Raw genomic sequence first — 15430 nt, 5'->3', positions numbered from 1 at the left:
TTTTTGTTATACAATTTTTATAGTATGCTTAAAGTACAATAAGAAATAACGGTAGTCTATACATGTTATATAATATGTAAATAAATTTGCCCAGGCTTTGCCTATCCGTACTTATTAATTTTCCTGACCTTGTTGACAACGTAAATGCAAATACACAAGCAAGAAAAATAATTGAGATAGGTGTATCTGAATTAAAGTATATATTTTATCTCACATTATGATCATGTAACATAACAGATTCAAATCTTTTACGAGTGCGAACAGTGTTTGTAACGATCGCTAACTAGCAACAGCTAAGACTGGATGCGGCGCTATCGAGGCCCTCGATAATACGCGCAACAGTTAGCAGTCATCACAAGAATTTATATTTTTTTGTCTTTGTAATCAACAAAAATAAAATATCACTGTGGAAACTTGAAAGTGACCATTTGATTGTGCAACAAAACTTACGATGAAGAAGCTGTATCTGTACCTTGTATTGGAATTATGCGTGCTGACCATGTCGCAAAGAACTGCCTTGGATACGTCGATTCTTAATTTCATCTACCGTGGATATCGTAATTGGTTAACGCAATCCTACGGTACGTCTGTTTTAGTTTATTTCGTGTTACGTCTTTATGCAGTAATATCATTTTCTTCTGGTTAGAGAGATGCTTTTTGGAGGAAAATTGAATTATTGTGAATCTTATTTTTCATAGACTAATGTTTCATTGTGAATATATATATTTTCGCGATAAAATGATAAGTTGACGAAATTTTTTCCGGTAAAAGTAGACAAAAGCTTGCACAGCACGGATCATTTTTCTTTTAACATATAAATATTGTAGAGATTATATTTTCAAGTAACATGCGCTATGAATTCTGTGGCACCCTCTTCTGGTTCTTGAGATGGGGAATTTTGTAAACAGTACTTATTTCGAAATTCGTAACGAAACTAAACAGCAGTCCTGAAGTGTATTAAAAGTGACGAACTGCTAGGTAAATGTGAAATCTAAAGATGTCTGTATAGCATTTCCATTTGTTCTTAAAATACTGGTCAGTCTTGTTCTACGAGTATAAGAGGCAGCAATCTGATTGTGATTTCAGATGGAAATTGGGTTTTAGTTAGGTTAGGGACGGGGTGCGCGGGAAAAGTTGATACCTCGCCACTGAACGCCTTTACTTTATAGCATAAATCTTGAAAATATACAGTAGCTCACGAAAGTTTTCACGTGCTATTAAAACTCTAGACAATTAAAATACGCACGTTAAATTTAAGAAGTGAAAACAATGCTCTTGTTACTATAAGATACAAGTACCAAGATTATCTGTATATTTAAAATTTGGAACAAATCCGATAACGTTTGTAGAAGTTTTGAAATCATTCGTTGCAATTACTTGATCGGAGTTTTAACATATCGCGTGTAACGTTACATCACAGATGAAGTATTTTTGTAAGTTGTTTTAAAATGACTATTTTGTAGGCACAACAAATGAGGATCGAATGTCTCAACTACGTAATAAAAATAATTTTCAAAAGGAAATTCCAATACACGTCCCTTTTCCTTGCAACGTTACAGGTAGTTAACCAAATTTATGATTATTGTTATCAAATACTTCATGGTATCACTTGTAAATATTACATCGTCGTATTTATTCCTTTAAATCATTATTCATTTTAAATCGCAGATTTCTTTTATTTCCAATAATTTTTACAATTTATCCTAGAGACAATCAGTAAATTTCTGTGGCAGCAAACTACAACTTGTAGTGGATACAAGAATTTCAATGTGATTTTGAGTTCATTCATAGTTTTGTCCTATTAATATCATTTTTTAAGATACATATGTAACATTACAAGTTCCTCACCACACTGTAGTTTAAGAATAGTAAAATTGATGCTTATCTTTTGAAGTTCATATGTATTCTAATGTATTTACTTTAATTTGTTTAGCCGGCAGGTCGCCAAAAGTTCCCGAGTCGGTTCACCATTTAAAACCAGGAGACATAGATGTCATTGCTGCAATGGGTGATTCCTTGACAATCGGCGCGGGAGTTACTTCGATTTATACGTTCGAAGTGAACATTGAAAATAGAGGCATAGTGGGTAGTATCGGTGGTCAAGGAACTTGGCGAGAGTACCTGACTCTCCCTAATATTCTTAAAGTATGTTCATTTTTTACATCTGCATTGTTTATGCACATGATTTGTGTTATCGCCATAAATGCGAATACTGAAATCTTTCATAGTCCGATTTTTCTATATGCAGGAATTCAATCCTAAATTAATAGGTTATTCACTTGGAGACGCTATAAGTACTGATCCAGCTGCGCAGTTAAACGTCGCCGAAGCTGGAGCTATGTCTAAAGATATGACTTTCATGGCGACATATCTGGTCAATAAAATAAAAGATGATCCGAGGATAGATATCAACAAACATTGGAAGGTTCGTATGTTCGTAGACAAAATAATTATATACATATATATAAATGCCAATATGAAATTGGACAAATTTTTTCTTTCTTTAATCAAAATTTATAATTTCATTTAATATTTAATCGTTTAAGCAATAGTATCTACATTTTTATGTTTTCCAGTTGATTTCATTGATGATTGGAAGTAATGATTTTTGCATTAATACGTGTGCAACATCTCCATGGTCTATGTTAAATGATCACAAAATAGATTTAATTCATACTCTTAGAATATTAAGAGACAATTTACCAAGAACTTTTGTTGCTCTTATACCACCACCTCACTTAAAGGAACTGGTTGCTGCACACCAAGGAAGAGAGCCATTCCTGTGCTATTTGTCATCCATGATTGAATGCTCATGTTTGTTTGCTTTACAATTTAGAAATCAAAGACCGGAATATTATAAAATAATGGAGAGGTTTGTATAATTTACTGAATTTATGAAGCATTTTAGATATTTTGTATTTACATATGCAATTTATAAGGATTTTGTTATATCATACTTTATATTTAATCTTAGTAATTATACATAAAAGGGGCTACTATTCCCATTTTAATGAAGCTTAAGTATGTTGTGAAACTCAACATTTTTCCTATAGGGGGTAAACTCACTTAGTTTCCGAAATATTTAGAGAAAGCTGCTGCTACTACTATGTTTTTTTTTTTTTTATTTAATTGTTGAAATTACAATCAATTCTCGCGTTGAGAATTTTCTCGCAGTGACATGGCTGTTTATTTACAATAAGTTAATACTTATTATAGATAGGTATAATTTATAAGTATTATAAGTAAGTGCATATGCTTAATTTGGATAGTTAAATGAATCTAACGTTTAGGTCTAGCGGGTAGTACCTCTTCAGCCTGCGAGTCTGGTCCGTCGTATCGAGTAGTCCAGTGATTAGGGGGTTTCGGTGTTTGTTGATTCTTTTGCTGTATCTGTCGCTATATTTTGCTATTTCCTCTTTGACGGTGGGTATCTTGAGGTCGCGCTGTATTGTTTCATTGGTTACATACCAAGGTGCGTCAATTAGGGATCTTAGCGTTTTCGATTGAAAGCGTTGGAGTATTTCAATGTTGGAGTTACTTGCTGTTCCCCATAGTTGGATTCCGTAGGTCCAGACAGGTTTTATTACGGTCTTGTAGAGGGTAATTTTATTCTGTATATTTAGTTTGGAGCGTCGGCCCGTGAGCCAATAGAGTTTTTTTAGTTTGTCCTTTAGTTGCTTCCTTTTATCTGAGATGTGTGTCTTCCACGTTAGTCTCCTGTCCAGGGTCATGCCCAGGTATCGGACTGTGTCCCTGCTAGGAACTGTTGCATTGTTGATGGTGACCTGGGGGCAGGTTTGTTTTCGGAGCGTGAAGGTTACATGTGAGGATTACTTTTCGTTAATTTTGAAGCCCCATTTTTGAAACCACTTTTCCATGAAGTCGAGACTTCGCTGGAGAGTGGATGAGGCTATTACCGGGTCTGCGTGGGAAGCTAATAGCGCTGTGTCGTCTGCAAATGTCGCTATTGTTATATCATTTGATATAGGTAGGTCGGCAGTGTAGATGGAGTACAGTAGGGGTCCGAGGACACTACCTTGGGGTATGCCGGCTTCTATTGGGAATGTTGCGGAAGTGGCGTCTAGGTATTTAACCATGAATTGCCTATTGGTTAGGTAAGATTTTAGGATGGAGTAGTAGGGGTGGGGTAGGATCTTTTTAAGTTTGTATAGTAGCCCTTCCGGCCATACTTTATCGAATGCCTGTTGGATGTCTAGGAAAACCGCTGAGCAATATTTTTTCTTTTCGAGTGTTTGGCTGATCGTATGAGTTAGGCGGTGGATTTGCTCTACTGTAGAATGATGTTTTCGGAAGCCGAATTGGTGATCTGGGAGTGTTTTCAAGTTCTCTAGGATTGGAAGGAGTCGGTTCGTGAGCATCTTCTCGAATAGTTTGGACAGGGTAGGTAAAAGACTGATTGGGCGATAGGAGCAGGTTTCGTATATCGGTTTACCGGGTTTAGGGATGAGGGTAATCAATGAGATTTTCCAAGCCTTAGGATAGTGTTCCAGGCGAAGGATAGCATTAAAAATCGATGTGATGAGTGCTATCCCTTTTGTGGGAAGTTCCTTGATTGCTCTATTGCCTATTAGGTCGTGTCCTGCTGCTTTCTTGGGGTTTAGGCGACTGATTGTTTCTATAGTCTCAGCAGAGGAGAAGGGTTCGATAGGAGGGGACATTTGGAAGGGGGTGTGCAGGTATTCAGTAACGTCCGCGGCGGTTTGGGGGGAATGGGGTTTGAATACTTTTGACAAGTGTTTTGCAAACAGGTCGGCTTTTTCTATGGGGCTTCGCGCCCATCCACCTTGCGGACGGCGGATAGGTGGGATTATTTGTGGGGGGCGTGTGAGTTTCCTGGAGGCCTTCCATAGTGAGTAGTTGGCGTCGGCTGTGGGGGATAAGCTGGCGAGGTATTTATGGAAACAGTCGTTTTTATAGTTTCTTAGGGTTCTGGATAGCTTTCTAGTTGCGTTGTTAAGTTTGCGTTTGTCCTCCGGTGTTCTATGGGTCTGCCATACTCTTCTTAGTCTTCGTTTTTCTGCTATTTTTTTTAGTATGTAATGGGGATATTCTTGTTTGCTGTTAGATGGCTTTGTCGGTGTGGAGAGGCGGATTGCGTTTATTATGCTCGTGTTTAAGTATTCCGTGGCTGCTTCGATATCTTCCTTTGTTTTTAGTGGGGTGAAGGCTGAGGTTGAGTGTGTAAAGACTTCTCTGAAGAGCTGCCAGTTGGTGTGTTGGTTGTGAATGGAGCCATTAGGTGTATTCTCGATGATTGTTGAACTGACTGTTGCTATCACGGGAGAATGATCAGAGGAGAGATCAGCCGAGGAGTTGATCTGGACGTGTCTTGATGGGATATTTTTAGTTATGAAGAAGTCGAGAAGGTCGGGTATTTTGTTGGTGTCAGTGGGCCAGTATGTGGGTTCGTATGTGGTGAGGTAGTTGAGGTTGTTGTTTGTTATGCTGTTTAAGAGGTTTTTGCCTCTTGCTGTAACCAGTCTGCTGCCCCATTGGATGTGCTTGGCGTTATAGTCTCCTCCAACTATGAATCTGTTGCCCAGGGTGTCCAGGAAGTTATCAAAGTCTTCTTTGGCGATGGAGTGTCTGGGAGGGCAGTATACTGCTGAGGTGGTGATTGAGCCATGACAGTCTTCTATTGCTACGTTTGTTGCTTGGAGGTAGTCTTTCTGGAATGATGGGAGTTCGTAGTGCTTAATACTTGCTTTGATTATTATTCCGGTGCCACCGTGGGCCTTTCCGCTGGGGTGTTGGGTATGGTAGAATTTGTAACCATTTATTTTCAGGTAGCTCTTGTCGGTGAAGTGGGTTTCCGACACGAGCATTACGTCGATTTGCTGGTGTTTTAAGAAGAGTTCTAGTTCAAGTTTGTGTTGCGCTAGACCGTTGGCGTTCCAGAGTGCTATGCGCCTTGGTTTTATTTTGAGTCGGGGCGTGCTAATTTTTCCACGATGAGTGTTAGTAGCGATAGCAAGTGATTTATTTGCTCCGATTGTTTCTCTATTAGCTTTTCAAGCCTTGAGGAGTTGTCTGTGTTTGGTGGGTTGGGGTCACTGTTTTGGGGAAGGTTCCTTTGGCTGTTCGGGTTATTTTGGATGCCTTGTACTGCTTGGGCATAGGAGGTTGAGGCGGAGATGAATTTGGTAGGACTGTGCGTTTGGTTGGTTGAGGGGGTTGGGGTAGTCGTGAATTTCGGCGGGCTGGGTGTTTAGTTGGATACCTGTTTTGCTCTGAGCTTAGGGTACCTGTTCGTGTATAGTGTTTTATATGCTGGGCAGTCTTTGTAGTTGGCAGGGTGGTCCCCTTGGCAGTGGATGCATTTCGCTGGGGTTTCCGGTAATTTGGCGCACTGGTCAGTGGAGTGAGAGCCTGCGCATTTAACGCAGCGGAAAGTATGGTTGCAGTATTTCTGCGTATGACCGTACCTTTGGCACCTTTTGCACTGCACTATTTCTTTTTTCACGAGCGGTGGTTCGATCTTTACTATCGCGTTCATTAGGCGACTGATGTTGTATATTTCCTTATTGTTCGGTTTTTGTTTAATGTCTAGGAAGAATAAGGATAACGCGTCTTTCGAGACTCTATGCCTTATATTACTTACGTTGACGACTTCGTGGCCGAGTTTTGAGAGTTCGTATTTTAGTTCGTCTATGTCTGCTGAGTGGTGTATGTTTCGTAGGACCACCCGGAAAGGCCTTTCCTGTTTGAGTTGGTAGGTGTGGAAGTTGGCGTTCAGGGTCCTGAGTGTCTTGGTGAGTTTTCTGTAAGCTTCTGGGTTCGTCGGTAGTATTTTCACCTTGTTGTTGCTTATCTTAAGGTTATATTCCTCCTTGCTGGTATCTCTCTCTAGGGACTTGGTCATTGTCTGTATGTCAATGACGTCGTCCACAAAAATTGGTGGGGGAGGGGGGATTCTCTGTGAGTGTTGGTTTGGTGGCGGTTCTACGATTTCCATGGCGTCGTTTGAGGATTCCAATACGGCGAACCTGTTGTGTGTGTTTATTTGCGTTGCTGTTTCTATTTTCCTCTTCTTTGTAGTGTTAGCGTCGTTAGTGCGGAGAGTTCTGCTACACTTCTGCCACGGGGGGGGTAGCTCGGGGTAGCTGCGAGTCTGCTCCGGAGAGCCTGGTCGCGGTTGCTGGGCCATCATCGAGCTAGTTAATTCGGAATGAACAACTAGTCGTGAGGCTGTGAGGCTAGTATTCGTGTTGGGGTTAGGTGCGTGGGATTTTCTTCTCCCTAGGGGGTAAGGGGCACTTAGCTGTGTTCTCTTTCGACGGTTGGGCGACACGTGTTGTTTTCGAACTACGCTGGGCACTAGAGACACGTCTGCACGCTTCGGCACTCCACAGCGAACTGCTACTACTATGTTGAATCTGACTTATAAGGCATGGTGTGACCACACATCTACTGTTGTGTGTCTATAAACACATCGCTGCGACCTGCAAATAATCTCTATAACGGGCGAACTGTTTAATACTTATCCTACCTAACTACTATTCTAACTACCTCGAAAACGTAAAAAAACATTTTGAACGCACAAGTCTTACATATATCAGCGGTTGTCAAAAATTATACAAAACCGAACCCTATTATAGAAAAGTATCAATACTGAGCAATCCAGTCGTCGCACCGTGAGGAGGCTGACTGCCATCAGACTTTAACGACGACCTAATTGAAAGACCGATCTACATTCAATACGGATTGCGCTCTTGAACACGCATTTAGTTTTGCAACCTTCAACAAGTGATTCATGTACACACTTTTGAGCAAATACGAATTGGCCAACCATTTTTTGCTAGAACGCACAGTTTTTGAAAAACTCAATTTTGAGAAAAAATGTAAGAAAAATTCAAATTCGCAACTTCGCGAACGTTTTGTTTTTTTACATTAGTAGCTATCGAGATGTGTTTTGGACAAAAAATACTGTGAGCTCTCTTGAATAAAATGATATGTACTGTTATTGTATTATAGACATTTAAATATGTATAAATAATGATTAAAGCGAGAAGAACGCTTAGAACGTGTCATTTTTTTGCTTAGATTTTCCAACTTATTTCAAAAATTAAAGGTCTACAAGAGAATCTAACACTAGCACGCGATAGAACAAACATTCTTGCTAAGGACAGCTTCAATAAAGCCAGAAAATCATGTTTTGTTTTTAATGTAAATGCGAAGAAGTTTGACAAAACACGCGGTGACGGCAATGGTACTCAGTGTTACCCAGTGTCTCACCTGTCGCTCAGTATAATGGAACCGCAGAACGCGTGAGGCTATTAGCCGTCGACATGGACTAGCATTGCCTTCGTCCTGTATTTTGTCAAACTTTTTCGCTTTTCCAGGAGTTCATCCGCTATACAGATCGTTTCACACCAGCTATGATGTGTTTATAGAAACAGTGGATAAGCGATCGCACCACTCTGACGCATACGTTGCCATGGACGTGCATGTATAGATAAGATTTAATGTAGTATTAGCAGCAGATTTTTGCAAATATCTCGGAAACTAAAGTCGGGTAATGGTATAATGTTTATAGCATAATGTTGTTTTGAATGATGAGTTTTACATTATAGTTAAATATCATCAAAATCGGAGGAGCAGCCGCTTTTGTGCCCAATTACCTTAACTTTTATTTTATATTTAAGCGTATTTCATTCTCGTTATATGTTGGTGAATAACTTTATTGAAAAGAGTTATTAGAGAACGGTATAGATTGATCATCTTTGAATTCAATTCACACTAAGATCTTATTGACGACTCGGGCAATGTCGGGCTCGACTTTGGATGAAAAAACACTGATAAGTATATTTATAGTGTATATTATGAGTGTGTATTCAGACGACGAGTTCGTATTTCTATAACACATATGTAGTGATGTGATCGATGCGGTATCGATGTTATCGACAGCGATCTATGAATTTCAACCTGTTATCGATTAATATCAAAGGCAAAGGTATTAGTTATTGTTAGGTTTTTTATTGTTTAGGTATTGTTTGTAAGGTAAAGGTATTAGTTTCTGTACTTGAAACACCATAAACGTATCGATACTCGTCTGATACCGCAGGTAAGTTTCGGTACAGATTATTAAAGCTAAAATAAGATGAAAATCGAGAGCAAAAGAATTGCGCTTTGTTTTTTACACGAACGAATGTAGATCCGCAACTTACCTCGTACAAGTCGTAGAGAAGAAGGTTATGGCATCCTTGTAATAAAATCATAGGTTAGACATCAAATCTGCTTACTCATTCAAATCCATAACAGCAACTCGAAAATCGTCTCATTAAATTTTCGAGTAGACAGAATGAAATACGCGCAGGACGCGCCTAGTGAGATCTCGTGGCCCGCGCGAGTTTGCCGATCGAGTTTACGCGTAGCAATAAACATGACAAGGTCCCCCCACTGATCAACCAGAAGCTTGGTGTTACGCAGAACCTCTAACATTTCGTTTCCCTTAACACAAAGATCGGCGAGACCCTTACTCGAATGACGCGTGAACACAAAAATTATCGGAAAATTATCGATATGGTGTAAATACCCCAACTTTCCTCCTTCTTTTTCTCCGTAAATGAATCATCGACAATTCTCCTTCAGTTCGAAACAGTTTAAATTCACCTCTAGCCTTTACTAAATCAATATGGCGTCTATCCCTATTAGGAATGCGGCATTTACCCTAATTATCTTGAAAAAGTTTCCATTACCATACCGTGTATCGGAAATCGTTAATTTTTGCAGTGGATTATTCCACATAATCTCCTACGTATAATAAAAATTATGCTATAAAAAACTACGAACTTTTAGTTACTATGATAATCCAAATGATCACGAAGTGTAGTTACGAAGCCAAAATGTGATATACATATACTGAAAAAATGCGAAATCTTGGTAACTAGCAAAGGAATTTTACTTCTGTCTTAGCGCGGTGCGACATTTCGCACCGCAATCAGCTTATTTTTATTATTTCACGTTTATGCGATATTATTTCCCTAGCACATTTCAAGTACCGTTTGATATATATTTTAATATGCATATGAAGAATATGTTAGTTTGTTTCATTTTTTTAGGTGGCAAGAGATTGACGAAGAAGTCGCTAATTGTCCAGAATTTCATAGAAATGACTTCACTGTAGTAATTTTACCGACTCTGGAAGATGCAAAAATACCTCTTGCCGAGGATGGATTTACCGACCTCTCATATCTTAACGCTGATTGCTTTCATTGGAGTCAAAAACTACATGCATTATGTGAGTATAACAGATGAAACTATACAATTATTTAATGATTGTTACGTTGATAATCAGAAATGTTTTGTGTTTCCCAAGATGCGAATACTCTGTGGAACAATTTGTTGGAACCAGTTGGTAACAAGAGTGGCGCTTTCACTTCGCTATTTAAAAAATTTCTGTGTCCTGCTCCGGAAAGACCGTTCTTGATGACGTATAAAAATTCACAGAACAATGAAACTTAAGGATGGTTAGAGAAATTTAGAACAGTTTCTATAAGTGGTAGATGTATTATAATCTTCGTATTTGCCTATTTAAAAATGATGAAAATCATAATCAGCAGATGTTCAATAATAACAACTAATATTGGATCCATAACAATATTTAATTTTTACTGTGGTATTTCAGTCATTGTCATATTGATCTTATAATTTAAGTTCTTTGCGAATAAAGGTAATAAAGAAAATTAATAATACGTTGACCAATGCAACATTCTCCCAGTCCTCGTTGGACGTTCAAATTCAACGCAAAATTCAGCTTTTTCGAAGATGTTTCGCTTTTCCTATCTTTTCGCTTTAGTTAGCTAGTTGCTTATTTCCCCTTTCGCTTTTGTTTAAAGTATATACATATATAGCATATCATTGATATGTTTTGAACGTGAGTCGCGCATGAATCCCGAAATGAAAGAAGGAAGGAGATCTCCAGGAAAGAAAAAGAATCTACTTTTCATATTCCCATAATCGTCATTAAATCATAATTTGTATTTTACAATTTGTCCAGTTGGACAATCGGTAAATTTTTCTAGCTAGTGTAACATGACCGAATGTCAGATATTACCGAGATTTGGATGGGTGATCGCCTGGGAACTCCATGTGGCGTTGGCGAAGCGCGCTGGGCTCGCCGCGCCCTCCGGTGATGTTCGGGCTTCGGAGCTGGCAGCTCAGCGCCTTGGGGCCGCCAAGCAGTCTGGTAGGGGAACCGGGCACGGTTGCTCCGGCGAGGAGGCGCAATGTGACATGGCCACATACCGCTCCATCAGTGGCTGTATTAGGCGCGCGGGGCGTTGTGTCGCTCGCACTGGTTCCCGGGCCTCTCTCGATCGCAGCCGGGACGGTCATCGTGGAGGTTTTAGTCGGTTGGAGTCCGACACTACCACGCCGCTTTCCCCAGAAGTGGCCTAGTATCCGTGCGAATTTCCTCCGCGTAAATATATATGTCGGAGATAAGAGGGCACCGATGCCTTCCCTCTGAAACCTCGGCTAAATCCATAGAAACATTGTAATTAAAATCCACAGTTGTAATTAAACGATTTGCCGTCACTCTACCCAATTGTATTCGTTTGAGACTTGTGACAATAAGCTTGGGCTCAAGGCGACAATTTTTCGCCGAACGTGGCCGCGGTCAACGGGACGAACTCTCCATCTAACAAAGGCATTGAGTAACCCTATAGCTCTCCTTAAAAGAAAGATTTGTAGCAGCACGTGGCAGTAAACATTCCAACGGTTTCTGTCCCGTAGCTCGCCACACGCAGATCCTATTCTCCGGGCAGGATGTTTACCAGATGTCAACGCCTCTCTGCAGTACGTGATCGGCTAGCCCGAGGACCGTTATAAACACTAATATCTAGTTACCTGGAATCCCTCAACAGATACACAGTCTTTGTCCCAGTTACAGGAAGACAGGAGAGACCTATTTTTCCACGAACGACGTCTCCCACTAGCAACCCTCTCTCAAGGGCGGCTAGCATCCTTTTCTAACTACCGATATGGAGATTGGCCAATTAGCAGCAACGTCAATTTCCCTTACTTTCCGAACGTGTGATATCCCCGACGAATCCGATGATCTCGTGTCCTTAGACACACCCCGTCATAGTTTTCCTCTGGGGTATCACTGGGACGGAAAGTCATTCTCTCTTGCGACCTCACCGACAAAAAGAGACTAACGCCTTACAGCCAGTGAATATCAATACAGAATCCGACTTAGATTTTTGCGAGTGCGTACGATTACCGTCCCGTTGTCCGCTGACTCGTTATCGAATCTAAGACCATTGTCACTAGCATCGCGAGTGTGTGGTCATTGTGAGTTTGTGTCAACTCTGTAACAATTTCGTGTGTGTCAATAAAAATAACTTCAGTGTAAAAGAAAACATGGATAGCTTCAGTGAGGAATCCTTACCTGTCCCAAGCCCCCGCAACGAGGACGACTCGGGCCCAGACTCGGTATTTGACACGACAAATAAAATCAACAGAGAATGTTCTGCCGATAACTACACTACAGATGGCACTGGTGTATGCCCGATATATGGGGCGTCGAGCCTAGGATTCGTCGCGTGGTCGCTATCTATATGCGGCGCTCGTACCCACAGGTCATTTCTTGAATGTTTTTTTTTTTTTATTTATTTGTTGAAATTACAATCAATTCTCGCGTTGAGAATTTTCAGTAATTTTTCTGGCGTGGCGCAGTGACATGGCTGTTTATTTATAATAAGTTAATGCTTATTATAGATAAGTATAACTTATAAGTATTATAAGTAAGTGCATATGCTTAATTTGGATAACTAAATGAATCTAGTGTTTAGGTCTAGCGGGTAGTGCCTCTTCAGCCTGCGAATCTGGTCCGTCGTGTCAAGTAGTCCAGTGATTAGGGGGTTTCGGTGTTTGTTGACTCTTTTGCTATATCTGTCGCTGTATTTTGCTATTTCCTCTTTGACTGTGGGTATCTTGAGGTCGCGATGGATGGTTTCGTTGGTAACATACCAAGGTGAGCCTATTAAGGATCTTAGCGTTTTCGATTGGAAGCGTTGGAGTATTTCAATGTTGGAGTTACTTGCTGTTCCCCATAGTTGGATTCCGTAGGTCCAGACAGGTTTTATTACTGTCTTGTAGAGGGTAATTTTATTCTGTATGTTTAGTTTGGAGCGTCGGCCCGTGAGCCAATAGAATTTTTTTAGTTTGTCCTTTAGTTGCTTCGTTTTATCTGAGATGTGTTTCTTCCACGTTAGTCTCCTGTCCAGGGTCATGCCCAGGTATCGGACTGAGTCCCTGCTAATTTCGTGGATGTTGCCAATAAACGACGCTCGTACCCACAGGTCATCTCGCGGACGCCGCCTATAAGCGTGTGGCGGCACTCGACAACAAATACCACCACTCGACACTAATTAAAGTAGGACGACGGCAGCGTAGTGCTTAGCGCTTTAGGTCCCGAACGTTCGGGACCCAAGTTCGAATCCCGGCGACCGGAGGTCCGATTTTTCTTCTACGCATTAAAAGTGGAAGAAAAACAGCAGTACCCCATCAAGGGACATCTATAGCCAACTCCAGCAGTTACAATTGTCACGGACAACACTTACATCTCAAGCGGCACCCGAAGCGAAAGTGTTAATTGTTAAATAAACTTTGTTATTGAACATTGCGGAGGTTATTAGTCGCTTGAGGAAGCAGTCTGTGAGTTTCGGAAATCCGAGAAGAATTATCTCCGATGATATACAGCACGTTAGGAATAAAACCGGAATTCCGCGGGCAAACGGTCAAGTGGAAAGAGTAAACCGGACGATTATTCTCCAACTGACGAAATTGTCTGCGCCAACACCAAACGAGTGGTACAACATCTACAGACAGCGCCAGAAGTACTTGAATGCAACCCCCAGCAGAAGTACTAAAGTTACCCCGTTCCAGCTGTTGTTTGGAACGCGGATGAGAATGCGGGACGATCCGTACATCAGGCCAGCTGGTCGAGGATGAGTGGGCTGCGATGTTCCAGGAGAAGCGAGATCAGTAGCTTAAAGCTGGGCTAAAGCTGCATTCGAAGTTCCTTGGGCCGTACCGCGTGGTTGTCACGTAAAATAAAAAGAAATTTAAGAAAAAAAGAAACGTTATTTTTTTCTGGTTTACAATACACTGTTTACACGTGACTGTTCAGGACTGACTTGGATGATTTTAGGGGGAGTATTTAAATTCTTTTATTCGTGGGAGTGGGAAAAGGCTTCGATCATACATTTCTGAAAACGGATAAAGTGACCGATGGTCACTCATGCTAAGGTGCGTGGAATTTCGCTCTCTTATCGCTTTGTTTAGTCGGATTTCATCTGTAACGTGGTGAAAGTTTTGCGAAATAACCGTTACATGGTGCAGCGAGAAGGCGAACACGAGGGGCCGCAAACGACCTCCACGGCGGCTGATCATATGAAATGGTGGGACATTGTTGGAGTTAGTGATGCGAGTGAAATTAGTGATGATGAGCACAATTGAGGGCAGATGTGATTGTCAGAATGGACGAGTGCAGTATCGTGAATGAAAGGCCTAAGAGATATCGGGCGAACTATAAACAATGTCGCGAGAAAGCCGAAGTGCCGACAGGCCCAACAATGTATCGTCGGTCCTTCAATCGAATGGTTACGCGGAAAAGGCCTGCGTGACCCTGGCCATGAGCTGTTGCGGAATACGTGCGTGGCGGGCTAAGACAGAAGACAAAGGGACAAAGGCGGATTAACAGGTAGAGTTAGTTGAGAAGTCAGAGAGTGTAAATCGACAAATCAGGGAGTGCGAATTGCGTTATCGAAAGTATGTTGCTAGTGTCACGTAAAATAACAAAATAAAAAAGGAATTTGAGGTAAAAAATAAAAAAAGAAAACTTTATTTTTTTTCTAACATCAATACACTTTACAATCTACTTCCGAACTCTAGGCGTGACTTTCTAAGACTGACTCTTATGATTTTACTTTCGATCGGATCCGATTACTTTCTTTTGTCATCCCTCAACATCCCCACCGTCCATGCATTTGCTAGGCGTCCGCGATCGTTGCCACGTGCTCTTTCTTCTAGAACCTTCGGTGGAAGGACCGTTGGGATGTTGATGGTTCATTAGGCACTTCAGCGATATACATTGTGAATGTCGACAGTTGGCTAGTTATTCTCAGACAGACTTAGTGACCCATGACCTTGAACAGATGTTGAACCCCCACTCTCTATACACTCTCTATACTCTAATGAGTGTGACTTGTGTAGGTGGCTTTGTGGCGGCACGTGCCACGGTACCTTCCAGCAGCTTTGCGATACAAAGCGCTATGCCGTCAAAGCGCGACACCCATGTGCCGAATGATCCATCCATATCCTTATACTTCTTCTGCCGAATTCTCGGAAGAGCATGCACGCACTAGCAGTCGCAGTACATCTAACGAACGCACTCTAGTGG

General features: G+C 41.0%; 1 protein-coding gene across 2 annotated transcripts; it reads left to right on the top strand.

The window, feature by feature from the left end:
* Positions 1-301: 301 nt before the first annotated feature.
* On the top strand, positions 302-10674 carry LOC117240734 (phospholipase B1, membrane-associated-like). Of its 2 annotated transcripts, none has more exons than XM_033506777.1 (7): positions 302-581; positions 1464-1559; positions 1934-2145; positions 2249-2425; positions 2577-2872; positions 10083-10261; positions 10319-10335. In XM_033506777.1, coding segments are annotated over exons 1-7 (1092 nt in total). In that variant the 5' UTR covers positions 302-451; the 3' UTR covers positions 10321-10335. The 2 variants fall into 2 exon arrangements, with proteins under 2 accessions (XP_033362668.1, XP_033362667.1); XM_033506776.1 differs by lacking the exon at positions 10319-10335 and adding an exon at positions 10340-10674 and having other exon boundaries at positions 452-581.
* The last annotated feature ends 4756 nt before the right edge of the window (positions 10675-15430 follow it).

This window comes from Bombus vosnesenskii, unplaced genomic scaffold (genome assembly GCF_011952255.1).
Source record: "Bombus vosnesenskii isolate JDL3184/JDL3185 unplaced genomic scaffold, Bvos_JDL3184-5_v1.1 scf7180000014854, whole genome shotgun sequence".
NCBI lineage: Eukaryota > Metazoa > Arthropoda > Insecta > Hymenoptera > Apidae > Bombus > Bombus vosnesenskii.
Note: the sequence above shows the minus strand (reverse complement) of the source record. Positions and strands in the feature narration are given on the sequence as shown.

What these genes read in the sequence shown, in the direction of transcription:
- LOC117240734 (XM_033506776.1), top strand. Translation starts at nt 452, where the DNA reads ATGAAGAAGCTGTATCTGTACCTTGTATTGGAATTATGCGTGCTGACC. An exon ending in CTCTCCCTAATATTCTTAAA is followed by an intron (nt 2,146 to 2,248) that starts GTATGTTCATTT and finishes TTCTATATGCAG; the next exon opens with GAATTCAATCCTAAATTAAT. An exon ending in TCAAAAACTACATGCATTAT is followed by an intron (nt 10,262 to 10,339) that starts GTGAGTATAACA and finishes GTGTTTCCCAAG; the next exon opens with ATGCGAATACTCTGTGGAAC.